Source organism: Telopea speciosissima, unplaced genomic scaffold (genome assembly GCF_018873765.1).
Source record: "Telopea speciosissima isolate NSW1024214 ecotype Mountain lineage unplaced genomic scaffold, Tspe_v1 Tspe_v1.0028, whole genome shotgun sequence".
Classification (NCBI taxonomy): domain Eukaryota; kingdom Viridiplantae; phylum Streptophyta; class Magnoliopsida; order Proteales; family Proteaceae; genus Telopea; species Telopea speciosissima.
Genome location: NW_025317364.1, coordinates 94,709 through 115,144, shown reverse-complemented (window position 1 = coordinate 115,144; position 20,436 = coordinate 94,709). Strand labels below are relative to the sequence as shown.

General features: G+C 40.7%; 1 protein-coding gene across 1 annotated transcript in view; it reads left to right on the top strand.

Annotated features, from left to right (window-relative positions):
* The window catches only part of LOC122647341 (polyribonucleotide nucleotidyltransferase 1, chloroplastic), a gene marked incomplete at its 3' end in the record, with an annotated part of 163,933 nt that overhangs the window by 49,626 nt on the left and 93,871 nt on the right, over window positions 1-20,436 (top strand). The window contains exon 5 of the mRNA XM_043840771.1: window positions 6,957-7,040. Coding sequence (XP_043696706.1) covers window positions 6,957-7,040 — 84 coding nt within the window. The remainder of the gene's footprint in view (window positions 1-6,956; window positions 7,041-20,436) is intronic.

Sequence of the window (20,436 nt, the reverse complement as noted above, 5' to 3'; positions counted from 1 at the left end):
CAGCTAAATGGGGTCTAGTATATGGATCCTTGCCCTCCAATAGGCTCTATCCGAGGTCATACTTGGTACAAGACCTAGACAATGCATGTCCTTTTCCTCACAACTTCTCCTATAGTCATTTTAGGCCTGCCCCTAGCTCTTTTAGCTTCTTCAATCGAGATCGTATTACTCCTTGTTACTGGGGCGTCCCTAGGCCTCCATTAAACATGACCATACTACCTCAAACGTCTCTCTCAGAACTAGTCATTGATCGGGGCCACTCCCAAGTCGGCTCTAAAATGTTCATTCCTTACTTTATCCTTCCTAGTGTTTCCGTACATCCATCTTAACTTCCTCATCTCTGCTTCACATAGCTTCTCAATGTGACTATGTGACATTTCTTAACTGCCCAACACTCTGCCCCATACATCATAGCCAGTTGTACAACAGTCCTATATAACTTTCCTTAAAGCTTTAAAGGAATATGTCGGTCACACAACACTCTGGATGCACTTCTGCACTTCATCCATCCCACTTTAATTCTTTGTGAAACGCCATCCTCTATGTCACCTTCTTTATTTATGATTGACCCAAGATATCTAAAATAGTCACTTTGTGGTATCTCTCTTTCTTCAAGTCGTACCATGTCAGTATCAATCATAGTGTGACTAAAATTACACATCATATAGTTTATGTTATTTTCAGCATACTATTTAAATCCCAAGTACCAATACAAGCACAGGCTTGGGATGAATCAAAATTTGATAAATGTAGTGTAGGATGTGGTGGCCAAATTGGATCCGAACTCAGATGTTCAGTCAGGTTACAATAGTGAGGTATACTTGTAGTTTCTTAAGTTTTTTACAATCAATGCAATTAGTCCCATTAACAGATTAATGTTAATGTATCAATCTTTCAAATGAACATAGATGAAACCTTCAGGGATTCACTAGAGAGATTTGGCTATGCAGCCATAAAATCTGGTCGGGAAAATACTGCTCCTGGCAGGTCCACTAACTTAGCTTCTTTATTCAATTCACATATGTATGTATCCAAGTTCAACCACTTACAACGAATATTCTAATCCGGGTCAATGGTGGGTTCTATATGGGAGAGATGCACCTAACTTGAGGAAGGTTGCAATTAAGGTGCTCTCCCAGACATGTTCTGCCTCTAGATGCAATCACAATTGGAGTATGTTTTCATGCATCCACTCTAAGAGGCAGAACCGATTAGGTTATAAACGTTTGGAGCAGCTGGGATATGTGCACTATAACTTGAGATTGAAGATGCAACACATGTATGGGGATGGACAATGACAAAGACCCAATTGAATGAGTGAGCGGCTGGGCGCGGACCACTATGACCTCGTGATGGATCAGTCCGGTGGTAGGCCTGGCCCTGAGATTGCAAGTCAGATGGGGTGTTGATGTTAGTGAGTTCATGTATTCTTGAGAAGGTTGAGTCCACACAGACACCTCAACATTTTGAGTCCCAACATGACGGGGATGATGAGGATGTCGAATGGTTGCATTCTAGTGGCCGCACTCGCACACCATTCCGGTCTGATAATGGAGATGATAACGATGGTGATGATTATGATGGTGGTGGTCGTGCTGGCGATAGATTTGCGAGAGAGAGGAGTATGGCCAGGCAGAGACAGTGCCGTAGCCTATCGGATTCATAGGAGAGACTCAGTTCGATTGTGCTACATGCCTACATGGGATGGTGACCATGTTGCTTGTGCCTCCACATGTGCAGGTAATTCCAAGGGCCTGGGCCACAAGTTCATACCAGATGAGGAGTATGACAGTGTTGACATGGAGATAGATTTTTCTTCCTTGTTTGACTTTGACACATTCGGAGGCCTCAGTTTGGAGGATAGTGGTGACTATGGTTGGTATGGACAGCCGGGACAGTGGTGTGCACCATCATTTCCCGTAGACACATCCAATGTTGGGAATGATCAGCATGACTCTTCATCATCTTCATTCCGCACTACTCATGGTTTTAGTACAGACATCTTTTGTCGATGACATATTCTCATTTCCAGGCCGCCAACAACCCTATCGGCCTGGTCTACCAAGCAGCTATAGGATAGGCACATTTGCATCATCTTTCCGACCTGATGATTTATATCCGAGGTTGGGGTACCTGGAGTATGTTGATCATAAGAATTATCAGGTTGCTGTGATGGACTTTGAGCGTATCTTCAGATATACCATGACATGGCCTTCTTTTGTTATCGAGTCAGAGGAACGGTTTCGTCAGTGACAATAGTCTTCCTCATTTTCGAGCCAGCTCGGAACTCTGTGGTATTGATATTGAGGAGGAGACTACGAGGAAGGGCTTTGTAGGGGTCTTTTGAGTTTCATCTTTCAGGTGGGTTGACTGGCTGTACACTTATGATGTTGTAAGTTGTAACATTTTGACATTTATTAATATTAATGATTTTTATCTATTTGCGAATTACAATTGCATATTTTAGTTGTTTTTATATATATTTGTATATTATAGTACTAAATTTTGGAGCTGATGTGGGGATTCAGCAAGGATGCCCTCTTTCCCCCTACTTGTTTACTATTGCCATGGAAATCCTCTCCAGGCAGATCCAGCTTTGCACTGACCAGCAGCTCATCTCTCCTATGCCCAAGTGTAAAGGGCTAAAGCTCACCCACCTGGCCTTTGCAGACGACTTGATGATATTCTCCAAGGCTTCGATTGCCTCCTTAGAGACTATTTTACTTTGACTCCAGCAATTCAAAGAGCTCTCAGGTTTGCGCATCAACCCATCCAAGTCCCTCATCTTCTTTGCTGGAGTTACTGAGGCTGACAAAGCAACTTTCCTAGCCATCTCTGGTTTCACTGAAGGTCAGTTGCCTGTCAAATACTTGGGGATTCCTTTGATCACTGCTAGACTTTCTGCTCATTACTGCACCCCTTTGTTGGACATGATCCGAAAGAGACTTCAGCTATGGAAAAGCAAGCTTCTTTCGTATGCTAGCAGGCTAACCCTCATCAAATCAGTTTTGGAAGCCTCGTATATCTACTGGTCGGGTATCTATGGACTCCCTCAATCTACTATCAAGGCCATGGAAGCTCTTATGGCTTCATTCCTTTGGAAGGGCTTTGACTCCTCCAGGTTTCTTCATCCCTTGAGTTGGGCTGCAGTGTGCCTTCCCAAGAAGGAAGGAGGTCTAGGCATTCGGCGTATCAAAGAAGTGAACTCAGCTGGTATCTTCGAGCTCCTCTGGAAGATAGCCTAAAAAAAGAAGGGCATTTGGGTTGATTGGATCTACTCGGGCCGCCTTTGCCATGATTCCATTTGGACTGCCTCTGCGGGTTCCGATGCTTCTTGGGTTTGGAAGAAAATCATTGCCAGCCGTCATTTGGCTCTTCAAGTCATTCGCTCTACCATTGGCGATGGTCAGTCTACTTACCTCTGGCTTGACAACTGGCACCCTATGGGAATTCTGCTTCATCGGGTTACCCCCAGATCCATCTACTCCTCAGGCTTACATAGGCTTTCATTGGTTGCTGATATTATAGACCACAATGGCTGGGCTCCCCCCATCTCTGGTCCTATCCTCACTCCTATCTGGAATGAGCTCCACCTGGTCACTAGAAGGGTTGCCTCAAGAGGTGATTGTGTCAATTGGAACTCCAACAGCTCTTGCTCCTTCTCTTCTAAGGCTGCTTGGAATTTTATTCGCCTGAAAGGCCCCTTGGTCCCTTGGCACAGGCTCCTTTGGTTCAAGCATCACATTCCTAGGCATTGCTTTACAGCCTGGAGAGTTTTCAACAATTGTCTCCCTACTCAAGCCTTTCTTCGCAGCCGCCAGATCTCAGTTCCTAGTGCTTGTTGCCTCTGCTGGAACAATGATGAAGACCTGAACCATCTCTTCTTTGATTGTCCTACTGCAGCTGCAATCTGGAAGGGTGTGCTCCTTAAATGCTGGCCTGTTCGAAGACGTATTCTTCCCTTCGCTAGAGAATGGATTTGGATTGATATGACTTTCGCTGGCTCCTCTACTTGTGATGCGGTCGGGAAGATGGCTTTCTGTGCTACTCTCAACCATATTTGGATGGAGCGTAATTTGAGAAAATGGACCTCCAACTCTCGGCCTTTCCAGAAGATTTGGGATTCCATTTCCTTTGAAATTAAAGCAAAGCTATCTTTACTTCCCCCCTCTACTTGTAAAGACACCCCTAGGAACAGGATCATTGTTCAGTCCTGGGGTCTCTCAAATGTCTACTTGGTTGCTCCGGCTAATGCTTAGGCTGGCTGGTTGGGCTCTTCCTCCTTAGGGCCTTTTGTAAGTTCTTTTCTTCTTCTTTTGGTAATGAAATTCTTGTTCACCCAAAAAAATAAATTCTGTGTAACATAGGCTAACATTTTGAGTTTGTTTTTTAATAAGCTGAAGGTTTCATTTTGTTTAGGGATAATTAGTTAGGGTCTTTGTTAAGTTTCAAGCCAAAATATGGTCAAGTTGACCACCGAAATGCGGAAATGGTCAAATGAAACCAACCACTGACTCCTGCAAGATTTCAACCAGGTTTTGATCGAAACCCAAAAAATTTCCATCCTAATTGAAACCAACTTCTTGAACCTTTATTCACCCAAAAAAAAAAAAAACTTCTTGAACCTCGGTGGGAAAGAGGATTTAGTGAAGGGTGTAGGGGCATTGGCTCACTGTTCCCGGGGAGAAATACAGATTCTGAAGAAAGACTTGTTAACGAACAAATCATTGCTTGTAAGGGGACCGAGTTCTTGAGTTTTTCTCATTTGTGCTATAAAAGACATCCTGCAGGTAGGAAAAGAAGTCTATACTCAATTCAATTCAACTCAGCCTTATCCCAACTAAATGGTGCCGGCTGGATGGATCCTTTCCCTCCATCAGCTCTATTCAAAACCATACTTGTTACAAATTTACAATGCCTAAGCTATGCATGTCTTTCCCGACCACTTCTCCTATACTCAGTTTAGGTCTACCCCTGGTTCTTTTAGCTCCTTCAATATGAATCAAATCACTCTTCTGTACTGGGGCATCTATATGCCTCCGTTGCAAGTGACCATGCCACTTCAAACTACTTTCTCTCAGCTTATCATATATCGGAGCTACTCCTAAATCAGCTCTAATTTGTTCATTCCTTATTTTATCCTTTCTAGTGGTACCACACATCTATCTTAACATCCTCATCTCAGCTAGACTAAGTTTATCTATGTGGTGTTTCTTTACTGAACAACATTCAACTCTATACATAATTTCTGGTTGTATGACTGTCCTATAAAATTTTCCTTCAAGTTTTATGAGAATACGTCAATCACGCAACACTCCGGACGCACCTCTCCACTTCATCCATCTTATTGTAATTCTCTGTGTAACATCATCCTCTATTTTTCCTTCTTTATTTATGATTGAGCCCAGGTATTTAAAATAATCACTCTATGGTATCTCTTTTTCATCAATTTTGACCACTTCATTATTCATCCTATTCTTACTAAAGTTACGCACCATATGCTCTGTTGTTGTTCTACTTTTCTCAAAACGTTTTGATTCCAAGGTTGATTTCCATAATTCCAACTTGGTGGTTATCCATCAAAACAATTTCATCAACAAAAAACATACTCCAAGGGATTTGGTCTTGAATGTCTCTAGTCGATTCATTTATGATTAGCGCAAACAAATATGGGCTTAAAGCAGATCCTTGATGTAATTCCAATTGTAATTGGAAATTCACTACCCTGACCCCTACAGTTCTTACACTAGTCACCATACCATTAGGCATATCTTTAAGTATGTTCACATATTTACTGGATTACAAAGTATCCATTGCTGGGAATTCGAATTTGATATCCTTCCATACCTCACAAGCAGCAGCTAGTTCAGGGCTCCATTTGCTTGCCTCCTGGATAATTTCATTACCTACTTGAAACATTTCTCTTCTTTAATACTTACCGAATTCACTACCCTGACCCCCTACAATTCTTACTTATTACACTAGTCACTTTCATTTGTGCTCAAATTGTTATAAAGATCCTTATATTTCTTTGCCCTTGCTTTTCCCACAATCTTCTTAGCTTCATTTCTGGCAAAATTATACTTTTTTAAATCCTCTTCATCTTAAGTCCTTTGCTATGTCTTAAAACTATATTTCTTAGCCGTAATGGCTGCTTGAACCTCATCATTCCACCACCAAGTCTATAATGTCTCCAATTTCTACCTCTTACTAGAGCATGACCATTGAGAGTGGTAGCTTCCTTATTGGGGCTCTGCTTTGGAAGGTATCCAGCTCGCTTTCTGGTCTTACTGCTTACATCATGAGATGATTGGAGTAGTTCAAATAAGTTGATCTTCTATCTCATCTTTATAGGATCTTTTAGGTATCTTTCTACAGGTCCTTCTACTCTGCCATTTTCACCATGTCTATTTTTGATTATTAGATGGTTGTTGCGGAGTGGTATTCTTTTGTGGTTTTACCTTTGATATAATGTATACTGGTTGATATTTATGAATTGGTTTATCTAGTATAAGTAACTTGGGATATTTGTTGAGGTTAATTTCATATGTTGAAAGATGTTTCCTAATATACCTGAAAGTTAAGCTATACGCCTATACCACAATAAGGTTGCTTAGTAACACTGTTGTTTCAAGAAATGTGTTAGAGACCTTATAGAAGCTCTGACCAAATCTCAGCAAAATGCATAGACCCAAAACAAGAAATATATCAAGTGAAAATCATACACCCTGATCCTACAATGGCAAAAAATTCCCTTCATTCCATCCCTGATTGTTAACACCTTCCTTGGTCTATTAGTCTGCAAGAACATTGGCTGATCTGGACATCCAGGTGATCGAGCAGAGTTGGTCCCTTAGTCTCTTTTGTTAAATAGTATATAAAGGTCAATAGTATTTGGGCAGGAAGTCTGCTACTTTATATTTTGAAGGTCCCTAAGTTCTGTTTTGCTTGTGTAGGTTCTCATTTGTAGATTGATAGATAGGCCTTTGCGCACGACGATGCCAAAGGGCTGCCACCATGAAACCCAAATACTCTCTTGGGTAAGAATGTTAATGATTTACCATTTAATAATTGTCGTCAATTGACGTTATTTAAGTGTTTACCTTTTTCTGGTGTCAAGTTATTCATTTCATATTGATACTTTTATTTAATTTTCTGAAATTCATGTTCTTTAGTGACACTCTTTCGGTTTGACTCAAACTGAAGTGAGAAATAAGATAGTATCATGTTTAAGTTGCTCCATTATTTGGACAATTAACTCTGAGATTTTAACGGTAGATGTAGTCTACATTTCTCCTTATTTCATCAATAATGCCTCTCAATCAGAATAGAAGTCACAATTTTGTGACTATTTTCTCCCCTAAATTAATAACAAAAGAAGTTTGGTGGTTGTATAGTTTCTTTATATGCATGGGGGAAGAAAGAGAAGCATTCCCATTTCTGTCAAGCAAAGTACAAAAGCTATATAAAATCTATATTATGTTTCTCTTCCCCATAAGAATGAACACCTACTACCTGAAAAGTAGATCCTACTACTTGCTGATTACGTCCGTATAAATTATCAGCTTTGAATAAGTGCACAGTAAAATAAATATTTTCCTCAAGCTCCCCATGGAGGAAGGCATTCTTTACATCCAATTGCTAAAGGTCCCATCCAAGATTTGCACCATAAGATAATAACACCCTTATAGTGTTGAGTTTCGCCACTAGCGCAAAAGTCTCCTGATAGTCAACTCCATAAGTTTCAGTGAACCCCTTTGCAACCAGACGTGCCTTATATCGGTCATTCGGTCCACTGTACCATCAGCCTTCTGTTTGTCCACAAAGACCCATTTACATCCAATTGATTTTTTCCCTCGAGGAAGTGCCACAAGATCTCACGTATTATTTCTGTGTAGTGCTCTCATTTCTTCCAACATTGTTGCCTTCTACTTTTCATCTGTAGATGCTTCCTGCCAATTTTTAGGAATAGAAACAGAAGAAAGAGAAGATACAAATGCACGAAAAGAAGGAGAAAGAGAACTATAAGAAACAAAATGAGATATGGGATGCAGAGTGCAAGTCCTAGTACCTTTGCGATGAGCAATAGGTAGGTCGGAAGAAGAGGGCTTACTAGGAGGGGAATGATCTGGATCTTGAGCCGGCAACTGGATGGGTATTGGTGCTACAGTGGATTGAAGCTGCCCCCTTTTGGTGCCACCCTTTTTATAGGTGATCATATTGAAGTTGTCAATCCTCTTCTGAAACTCACCAATAGTTCTCTGGACTAGAGTCAGCTCCCCCTAAATTGGAACATTAACAACACTCTTTTCCATGGTCTTCCCCTGTAAAGGATTCCCTTCGGATGAGAGGGGAACAGCTAGAGGAGGTTGGGCAGCAATCAAAGAAGGTTGGACAGCATTCAAAGGAGGCTGGGCAGCAGCCGTAGGGGTTAGAAAGGGAGGAACCTCAAGGGGAGGAGCCTTAAAAGACATCACATCTTCGCTAGAACTCTCCCCCTGAACAGGTGGTGAAGAATAATAGGAAAGAGTCTCATGAAAGACAACATCCATACTGACCAAAGTACGGCGGGAAGGGGGATGGTAACACTTATAACCCTTCTGGGTTGGAGAATAACCTAAGAAAATGCAACGTAACCCCCTAGGTTCAAGTTTGCCTGGAGATTTTGTATCTCAGCATAACACACACAACCAAACACTTTGGGAGTCACAATAAAGGAGGAATTCCCCATTAAAACAACGGCTGGGCTACGGGAGTTAAGAACCCGAGAAGGTAATCTATTTCAAGGTTCAAGAACTCGGGTCTCGGTGGCATCTCGGCTAGGCCAGAAACCGAGTCGAGCCGAGATCTCGGCGAGTTGATGCATTTTTTTTTTTTTGGACTCGGACCCCCAACTCGGTGGGTTGTACACATATTTTGGGTCTGAAACTTGGTATCCAGCCTATTTCAGGCCATTTAAACACAATGGCATGCCCAGATTTGCCAAAAAATAAGTCCAAATATGAGTTTCACTTTGGACCATAGGTTGGTAGGCGACGAGTCGTACTAAAACAACATAATCTATATATAATTTAGTAAAACATAGCAAATTAGCAATCAAAACATTCTAATTAGCACACATCAATCAAAACATTCAAATAAAATGTACATTACATCAATGTTCACTTAATTTGTTACATGAAATGAGATTGAACAAGAAATTCATCCCTATATCGATCCACATATAATTCCCATGTCATGGAATTGCTATAGTGTTGCAAATAGTATGACACAGCTTCCATATAAGTCTTCTGATCAACATATACCAATCTCCCTATCTTAGGGTACATGGGAGGCTGTTGGTATGAGGTGTAAGATCCACTGCTACTGTCATATTGAGTTTGAGGCATGTATGACTGGTTTGGGACTAGGAATGTATACCCAACACCTGACCTAGAGCTTTGGCTGTCATACTCAGCTGCTGACTGCCCATACTGACGATAGGCACTATAATCAGAACCGGTGCTCTGCTGGCCATAGTCATAGCCATGATGATGCTGAGATGATTGCCATGACTGATGCTCACTAGTAGTATCTATACTCATGCTTCCGAAACTTGTAAGCATGGTGTTCATACTGCTGTTGTCCTCCTCCTGAGCATATGACTGATGTGAGTGTTTGCGACCCTTCTTTCTGTTGTCTGTTTTAGGGTAGCCACCATGGTCTTGATCTTGAGTGGCATGCGTAAGCGAGACTCACGGTGAAACGCATACGGGGTCCTCCTGCGTTCGACTTCTTGCTTCATCTTGCTCGTGCATCCCCTCATGACGATCATCATAATAACCGCCACTCCGCATGCCACTAGCAGCAGCAGCTTCACCACCATCACCATCACCATCACCCTCACCATCACCATCACCATCACCATCACCATTACCATCACCAGCACTAGCATCACCAGTGTCATCACCACCACCATCATCCGCAGGACTTCCTACAGCAGGCTCAAAAGGTTTCGGTGACTCTGCATATGCACGCCCCTCTTGCGTCGACATATATTCATCAACATCGAGTGCGATTCTGACGCAATGGTGGGGTCGGGCCTACCCCAGTTGATCCATATCGGTGTACCACGATCCCTCACCCCTTGGAATAGGGATCCTCATCGTCATCGAGTCCTCTTGAAAAATGTTGGACGATTCAATGGGTTCTTTATCATTGGCCTCAATTCCTTCACGTATATGCCTCATCCTTAATCTCATATTGTAGTGCACATACACAAGCTGCTCCAGTCGTTCGCTACCCAACCTATTTCGCCTCTTTGAATGTATCAATGAGAATGTACTCCAGTTGCGCTCACATCCGGAGGATGAACAAGTTTGTGAGAGCACTCTCACTGCTACCTTCCTCAGGTTGGGTGAACTTGTACCATAAAGCACCCACCAGTCGGCTGCATTACAAATATAGAATAGTAAGAATATGTACATTCTAAAGAGATAAAATTATAATTCATAAATGTAATATCATGCCACCTACCAGGGTCGACTTTTGTCTACCCTCCACTGCACTAGTCGACCAAAATTTGCGAGGCCTCTCTGAAGTATTTGATCTATTTTCAATATGAGGCATTAGTATTTCCTATTTAGTAATTACATTCATAAAACCAAAGTGCCAAAGTCCCATACTCTCACCTCATCGTTGCAAGCGACTTGTGTCTTTGGATGGGGCTCCAACTTCGAGTAACGGCTTGAGCGCCTCTAACAATTCTATGTCTAGCCCAAGATCATGGGAGTAGTGATACTTTGGATTCAAATAGTATCTTTGGTAAAGTAAACACCACAAATATGATTTGTTAGTGACTTAATCGCTTTAATGCCTTTAGGGTTTTGAATATGTAAATGTAAAAAAGTTATAACATTTAAAGTATAAAGTATGTTGAACTCACCAGCCTTATGCAATGGATGACTCAAGTGCTTCTCCCACCGCTCATCAATGATGTTAGTGTAGGACTTTGCACTTCGAGGTATAGCAGCTCTAACCATTTCCTTCATTTTTTGGATGGCAGCATAAATGTGGCCTAAAGTAGGCTTCTTCTCTGTATCAACCATCCTCAGTACTGCCACCACTGGCTCTAATATGCCAACCACTTTCCCCAAGTCCTTCCAAAATCCATCATTTGCAATGGTCTGTTGTGCTACCTTTGCTTCTTCTGACTTAGAACCTTGCCAACCAAACCATTCATGACTTGCAAACATACACCTTAGACCTATCGCCTTACTCTGAAAGCTCTTCAATGCAATGTAATTGGTGGCAAATCGAGTGACACCAGGCCTCACTAAATCTCCATTGCATTTCTCCCTCATCAAGGCTAAAGCATAAGAATGGTTGTACACAAAAGTTGTCACTTGTCTTGCCCTATTTACCACACCCGCCACCAAAGTCTTTTTTCCCCATGTCCTTCAGCATTAAATCAATAGAATGGGCTGCACATGGGGTCCAAAAGAGCCGGATCCTCTTACTCTTCTTATTCATCAACTTCTCTCCAGCCTTTTTATAGTTGGAACCGTTATCTGTCACAATTTGGATAACGTTCCTTGGTCCTACCTCCTCCACCACTTGCTTCAACTCCTTATACAAGTATGATGCATCCTTTATATGCTTTGATGCATCGATAGACTTCAAGAATATAGTTTTTCCATTGCAACTCACCATGAAATTTATGATGGACAGCCTAGTAGGTCCAGTCCAACCATCAGCCATAAGAGTAACCCCATATGTCTCCCACATTGGCTTCAAACCATCAATGTATTCTTTTAGCTCCTTTACCTCCTGAGGCAAATATACATTGTATAATTCAAATGGTGAAGGTCCCTTCCATCCTGCACCAGCCCTCCCTGCAGCATCAAGGAATGCATTATAGTATGTTCCTTGTGCTACATTGGCTGGAATGCCATGGTAAAGCATGAATTTGCTGAAGGCTTTTCGTGCTTTCTCTTGTTTACCACCAAATACTTGTGGGATGGTTGGCTGGTAGGCATCTTGTTGCCTAAAAGTGGTGGGATCCTGCTCAAAAAAGGGTTCTGGACCTTGTACTCGTGGTCAGGTTTGGGGTCGTGGTATATTTCTTGTCCCAGTGCTTCTCCTCCTCTCATCTTCTTGCACTGGTGCAGCTGAGCCAGATCCACCAGCTCCTCTTGCTTGCTCATATGCTCTTATATTATCAAAATGAAAACTTTGTCTACTCTCAGCCAAAGTCTGCTGGTAAATTCTCCATTCAGCCTTTGATTGAAACTCACCAGGTGGAGGCCCAATGTCAGTATCATCTTCGCCACAAACCTCTGCACCAGCCCTCTCTAGTATTGCCTCATTAAACTCTTGTTGCATTCTTTCCCTCTCAGATTTTTTTAATCTTCCTCCTTTCAAATGTTGTGTCATTGCCACTTTCACTTGGATAGGAACATTTGGGCATGATGAAACATCCTTGCCTGTACCAAACAAGTGTTGCTTTAACCTGGTGGCTCCTCCAGATAGCAACTTCCCACAATAATTGCATTTGGACTTCTTTTTGTCTGCGGACATGGGAACTTCATGTTGCCATGCTATATCAGACATTGTATACAAAATGTCTTATGTTTGACACTGTTACATAAAAAAGCATGTATTAATAACCATGGATCACTTAAAGTAAGGTATTCAAGACTTAAAGTATGCTATTCATAACTCTTAAACGTAATGTCAAGCTACTAGAACTATGAAATAACTATCTCTTATTTATCCCCTAACCCTAGTATTTATTTGTTAATTAAAAATAATATTTTGAATTTTTTTTAAAACTATTTATACCTTAAAGTATAAGAAAAATATAATGTAATGATGAATTTGACACCATTTGAAGTTGAATATTATGTACATATGTTGTACATAATTTTCCATAAGCAATAAGTATTTTTCCTTAATATTATATATATTTTTTTAATATTTATAATATATTTATTAAATCTGAAAAATGAAATAATTTTTTTAAGGGGTGAAAATAAAAAATTAATCCATGGGGCTGTAGAGCATCCCAAGTAGTTTAACATATATCAAAATCATTTTCAAACAATCACTATTCATCTTATTTTTTTCATTTTCTTTTTTCAAATAAATCATTTATTTTTCCAGAAATTATAATAAATAATTTATTAACTGAAAAAAAAATCCGACTCCATGAAGTGATAGATCGGGCAAAGATGTTCAACATATATTAAAACCACATGAATCTAACAAGGATTACAAAATTTTTTTTTGGAAAAAATAGATTTGGGGAAGAAATAGAAAACACCTTTGAAATCTTGCAAATAGGTGATGATGCTCCAAATTGGCACTTGAATCTTCACTTTGGCACTTCAATCTAACTCCAAACAGTGCATTCCATCCAACAATCGAAAGAAAGAAGAAGAAATTTGAAGGAGAGGTGTTTTTCCCCTTGGTTTAGAGCCTAAGAACTTCTGTTCCTGCTCTCTCTTATGTTGGAAATGGGTTTTTGGGTGAAAATTGGGCTGAATACAAGTAAATAGCATCTTTGGGCCCAACCGAGATCTCGGCGAGATATTGTTTTTTTTGTACTAAAAAAAACTTGATTTTCACCTTTGAGATATCACCGAGATCTCGAGATCTCGCCGAGATCTCGATCGAGAAAGTGCACTTTTGAGTACCGACTAGGAACTCGACTCGGTTTTGCCCAAAACCGAGAAACTCGGCGAGATCTCGGCGAGATCTCGAACCTTGATCTATTTATGAGATAGGCTACAGTGAGAATAGCATCTTCCCAATATTGAGATGGGACATACCTAGCAAACATCAAAGCCCTGGCCACCACTAACAAGTGGCAGTTTTTCCTTTCTGCCATACCATTCTGGGCAGGGGTATCAACCATAGTTCAAGATCTCGCGATATATCGGTGTCTTTGGCTGGTCGAGATATCCGAAATTTACCAAAATTTCGCCGAAATATGGTATTTTTTCTGCCATATTTTGGCAGTCCATCTCGGTGGGTTTTTGGCCATATTAAGGCCTAATACTTCATGTACACCCTTATTTAAGCTAATTAAACACATTTAAACCTTCATATTGCAAAAAAATGAACTCAAAGTGGTGTTTTGGTTTACACCCTTGATTGACAGTATACGGTCGGACCTTGATGTATAAATAGTTAATACACATTGTATAAGTATTCAAAGACATAATAACAAATTGAAACAAAGTAATGAATAAAAAATAAAGTCAAATGTGGCCTTTAGTTTAAACTTTAAACTAAAAAATTCATAAGTGCATAAAGTCATTAGTTCAATACTCAATAGTCAATACACAAAGTCACAAGTTCACAACTCACAACTCATAACTCACAACTCACAATTCATAACTCACAACTCACAACTCACAACTCACAAGACTGACAACTGTCATGAAACAAATCCTAATAATAATTGCTATGCCTTCCTGGATCGACCCCACTTATGCTCCGCTGGAGTCGACATCCATTGTCCTCTGTCTGAAGGACATACGTGGACCACAATATAGTTTCGGAAAAGAAACGAGTATAGTTATCCAAAATTGCCATGCAAATGGAGTCATCAACATATTGAAGGTAACCTATCTTGGTGACCAATTTGTAACTGTGAAGAAGAACCATGACTACCCACTAATCCAGTATGATGTGATGTCGGCGCTGGCAGCATGTATGGCTGGTGAGTTGGGTAGCTAGGGTATGAAAAGATGTCGTCCACAAAAGATGATCCAGTACGTCCCTGGGGCTGGTGCTAGGACTGGGAGTCATAGTCCCCAACGAACTGCCCATATCCATAACCATATCCACCTTAAGATTGTGATGTACTATAATCCGATAACGATGGAGTGGTATATGCGTCAAAAGATGGGGCACGCCAATGCCCACTCAATCCTCCCTCCCTATCACCCATACTCAATCCGCCAACAGAGCTAGATAACTCATCAATATCCATATAATCAGCAGCCTGTGTCTGCCGACCCCTATGCTTCCTGGTGTAGGATAAGGGGATACGTGAGGGTGCGGGTATGGGTACGGCCTCGCGTGCACCGTGGTCCGTATCATGTGTGGCATGATCAAATTGTTTCTCTGGTGAATCAGACTGGCTCTACATGTGCCGTTTGCTCGTCTACCACATAATGCTCTCGCATTCCATCAAATTCTTCACTACCACTACCACCTCCACCACCATCATCATCATCACTGCCATCATCATTACCATCACCATCACTTCCATCAATTCCAGTTTGAGTCTGAGTCTGAGTCTGATTCCTACCAGTACCACTTAAGGACCTGGACCAGTCATCATCCTCATCAGCATTGCCACCTGTGGGCTGGAATGGTATGGGTGATGCTTCCCGTGCATGTATCTGACCCTCGTCAGCCATATAGTCATCCACATCAGCACCCATCTCAGAAGCTATCACGGGGTTTGGCCTACCTCCCTCCTGATCCAACACCGGCTCACCTCTATCCGTCACCCAATCCATAATAGGGTCCTCATCATTTGAGTCAACCTGAAAGATGTTAGTGAGGTCAATAGTGCCCCTTTGTCCCTCATGCCCTATGCGTATGTGTTGTAGTTTCAGCCTCAAGTTGTAGTGCACATACACCATGTCAGATAGACGTTCGGAACCCAATCTGTTGCGCCTCTTGGAGTGGATGAGCGAAAATGTACTCCAATTCCTCTCACAGCCAGATGCAGAACATGTTTGGGCAAGGACCTTGATTGCTATTCTCCTTAAATTCTCAGCCGATTCCCCATACTACACCCACCATTCAGTTGCATTACAAGTTTACAACGAAAAAAGACGTGTCAAAATTTTCACAACTTTCAACTTTCAATACATATGTAATTTAAAAGAATAAATATTGAATTGAGTACCAGCATAACCGCGTGCTCTGCCTTGTACTGCAACATCGGTTCCAAAACTCCCCAATGCATCCCTAAAATCCTTCATCTATACCTATGTGGAAAATTAGTAATGACTCATTAACTAATTATATTCCAAATGAATTATAAGACTCACCTCATTATTGCATATAGATTGTAGTCTACCATCTGGCTCCAACTTTTTTACTATTTGTTTCACAGCATCAATAAGTTGACTATCCAACCCAAGCCTATTATTTTATTGATACTTGGGGTTAAAGTAGTATGCTGAAAATTGACATATAGAAATGAGATATTATCAAATGCATAGGTAATTAGTAATATAACTAAGTTATGAATTAGTTACATAAACAAAATTACTCACCAGCCTTATATAGTGAATGCATAAGTTGATTCTCCCAGTGAACATTGAAAATATCCAAGAAGTGCTTGCTACTACGAGGAGCCACATTGTAGGCACTATCCTTCATCAAGTCAATGGCAGCATATAGGACTGGCATGGTGGGACACTTGAGAGCAGAGTCCGCTATGTGTAGAACTTTAACTACTGGCTCCAAAACTTTCACCACATTGCATAGCTTTGTCTAGAATTCCTCAGAGGACATGGTTGCCTATGCTTCCCTCCTACTTACGGTATTGGAACCCTTTCATCCAAACCACTCCTGAGAAGCAAACATCGATCTCAGACCGACCTTCTTTGTCTTAAAGCTTTTTAGGACAATGTAGTTTGTGTCGAATCTAGTAATGCCCGGCCTCACCAAGTCACCCCCACATTTTTCCCTCAATAGATTTAGTGCAAAGGAGTGCTTGTATATAAAGTTGGTGACTTGTCTTGCACTTTCCACCACAGTCTTCACCAACTTTAACTTCCCCATATCCTTCAGCATTAGATCAATGCAATGAGCCGCACAAGGAGTCTAGAAGAGCCGGTACTTACTGTTATTCATCATCTTCTCATCGGCCTTCTTGAAGTTGCTTCCATTATCCGTTATAATCTGGACAACATTCTCTATTCCTACATCTTTTTCAACCACTTCCTTCAACAATCTATAAATGTATTTTGCATCCTTTATGTCTTTGGATGCATCCACAGATTTGAGGAAAACTTTCCTCCCATCACAATAGACCATAAAATTGATGATGGACTTTCTTGTAGGCCCAGTCTAACCATCTGCCATTATAGTCACCCCATATGTCTCCCATATACTCTTCATGTTACCAATGTATTCATCAATCTCAGACTTCTGTTGAGGTAAATAAACATTCATTACTTCATATGGGGTGGGCCCCTTGACCCCTGGGCCAGCCTCTGCAATTGTATCAATCATGGTATCATAATGGGGGCCTTGTGCGATGTTTGCTTGGATGGTATGGTATAACATCCACTTAGCTATTGACTCTTTCACTAACCCCGTCATATTCTTCCATGCTCCTTTGATTTTTGGTTGAGTGCTTCCCTTCTTCCTATGTAGTTTAGATCTCATGGTGATGGTGGTACTGGTACCGATAGAGGTGTTGGAGTTGCCTTCATACTTTCTGATCTTTTAAAAGGATTCAACAACCCACCTATTTTAGAACCTCCAGATGTGCCTGCTCCTCCAACTACCCCCTACTCTCTATCGCTGCTGTTCTTCTCAAAAACTAACTTTACTCCTCGAAACAGAATGTCGAAAGTCCCTAGCCTCTTGTGGTGTTTGTATATCATCAGGCACATAGATGGGGTCATCACTGTCATCATCATCAGAGTCATCACCATCATCATCATGGTATTCTCCTTCTCCTCCCATTGAACTCCTCACTGCCTCCTCAAGTTGTTCCCTTACCTTTTCTTTTCAGCCTTCCTCTTATTCTTTCCCCCTCAAACTGTCACCAACTTCCCTAGCTACTTTTGTAGGGACCATGGCAACCTACAACATCTTTAGATCCTCCAGCCAGATGTTGTTTAAGTTTACTGGACCCACCTCCCAAAAACTGTATGTGACAATAGTTACATTGGGATTTTCTCTTATCCCCATCAATTGGAGTGCCATCTAACCATGCAATGTCACCCCTAGGCTGCCTGGCTGGCCTCTGCTCTCTCTGCTCCCTCTGCTCCCTCTGTTGACTACTTTCCCCTACCTACTGCTTTCCTTTTGCACGTTGTCTTTCACGATCCTTCATAATAATACTTGTTTACTACAATGTAAGTAAAACAAATGATTAAAAACTTAATGTAGAAGTACTTCAATTGAGACTTTGAGAGTACTAAAACAATTGTATAGCTATTTAATATTTTCCCCCTAACCCTTATATTTTTTCTCATAATTAAAAATAATTTTTTATAAATAATTTTCATATAAATATTGACCTAACACAGCAAAACCGAAATAATTAAACATAATATATATCTAATGCACTTCAAAAACATGTAGAAATTACTTTCATTATTTTTCAAATCAAAACCTAATATTTTTCCTTATTTATTTCTTTCTTTTTTTTTTTAATTTTTAAATTAATTTCCGAAAATAAAAATAATTATTTATGGGCAGAAAAATATTTTCGTCACCGTGAAGCCGTAGATCGGCCATTGGTGTCTAACATATATTTAATTGATCCCCATCCAATTTATATTACCCCTAATTTTTTCCTATTTTTGTTGTAGGAAAATCAATTTTTAAAATAAAAAAATACAAAATATAAAATACATATGTAAAAACAATTTCGATATCGTGAGGTTGTAGATCGGCCGCCAGTGTCTTAACATATATAAATATCATCACCATCCAACAACTCTTGAACATAGTTTTTTCAAAAAAATAGTTTTAGAGGAAAAAAAATTACCTTAAACAGTGAAAAATCCTTCACGATCTTGGTAGGAGGTGTTTCCGACGTGTTTCTGGCGATGATCCGTCGAAAAGATGAAGAACAAGGTGAGAGATGCTTAGAATCCAAGTTGGAAGAATGGAAAACAAGAAAAAACACCCAAATAGAGCATCTGCCCAGCTCTCGGTTGAAATATCGACCATTAGCAGCGAAATATGGGTTTTATAGGGGGGCTTTAATGAGTCACGTGGGGGGAATTGTAACATTTCAATGATATTTCGATATATCTCCGAAATATGCCGAAATGGTCCGAAATATCGCCGAAATATGGACTTTTTTCATTTCGCCATGCCATTTCGTCTCGGTAGGCTCGAAATTACCAAATTTTACTAATATATCAGCGAAATTTCACGAAATTTTGTACCATGGTATCAACACAACTAGTTTGGTGAACAATACCATGAGCAACTAGATATTTTTGAAAGTGGGATTCTTTATTCTCAGTTCCATTATCACTTCTCAATATTTTGAGAGTAGCCTGGAATTGGGTTCGGACCATTTTATGAAAATGTTGAAAACATTGAAAAACCTGATTTTTTGTGTGTAAAAGATGCACCCATGTATTCCTAGAGTGACAGTCAATAAAAGAAACAAACCATCGATGACTAGAAAGAGATGTTTTACAACTAAGACCCCAAAAATCAGAATGCACAAATTGAAAACAAGAAGAACTCCGTTTATTTGATAAAGAGTAAGTTGAACATGTTTGTTTGGCCAGAACACAAGGCTCACAAAAAAAGTCATCCTTATTACATTGGGTGACCAAACTAGGAAATAAATGTGCTAAAATTCCTAATGGAGGGTGACCTAATCTAGAGTGCCATTGGTAAAGTTCAGAAGAAACCAAGGAGTTCTGGTGTAATGGAGAAGGTATTGGTGGTGGAGAGTGACGACCATCTTCAAGCAGGTACAATCCACCATGTACTTTATCTAATCCAATCGTCTTCCCAGAGCCTAGATCTTGAAAAACACAATGGGAAGGAAAAAAAGTTACTTTGCAATTAAGATCACGAGTAATACTACTAATGGAAAGACGGTTAGTAGTAAAATTAGGAATATGTAAAACAGAGGACAAAGGAAGAGAGGAAGTGCAGTTGATGATTCCTTTTCCAGATATGGAAGAAAGGGAACCATCAGCTACTTTGACCTTGTCTTTCCCAGAAGTGGGAGAATAACTATGGAACAGGCTAGAGCAACCGGTCATGTGATCTGTAGCTCCAAAATCTATGATCCAAGGATGGGAAGCTACAGTATCACAATGACCACCAAATGGAATACTTGACCGGGCAAAGTGTGAACCTGGAGTAGCAGAAGAGTTGGCAGTAGCAGCGGATGTAGTAGAGGCAGCAGCAGTAGAAGTCCTTAGCGCACGAAGGAATGCCTGTAGATCGTCCTGGGATAGACCAGTGTCGGTAGCAGGGGCTGTGGTAACAGACTCAGTATGATTGGCCTTGTTCTTTGGCTTTTTCTTGGCAGCTCGCTTTGTCTCATAGGCAGCCGGTTTCCCATGAAGTTTCCAACACTTTTATTTGATGTGGTAAGGTTTGTGACAGTGCTCACAAACAACAGTGCCAGGAGTAGAATCACCAGAAGAGGTGCCAATAGGCGTAAGAGTAGCCGGGGCAGCAGTCTGGAGGGCTGATCTGTCAGTAATA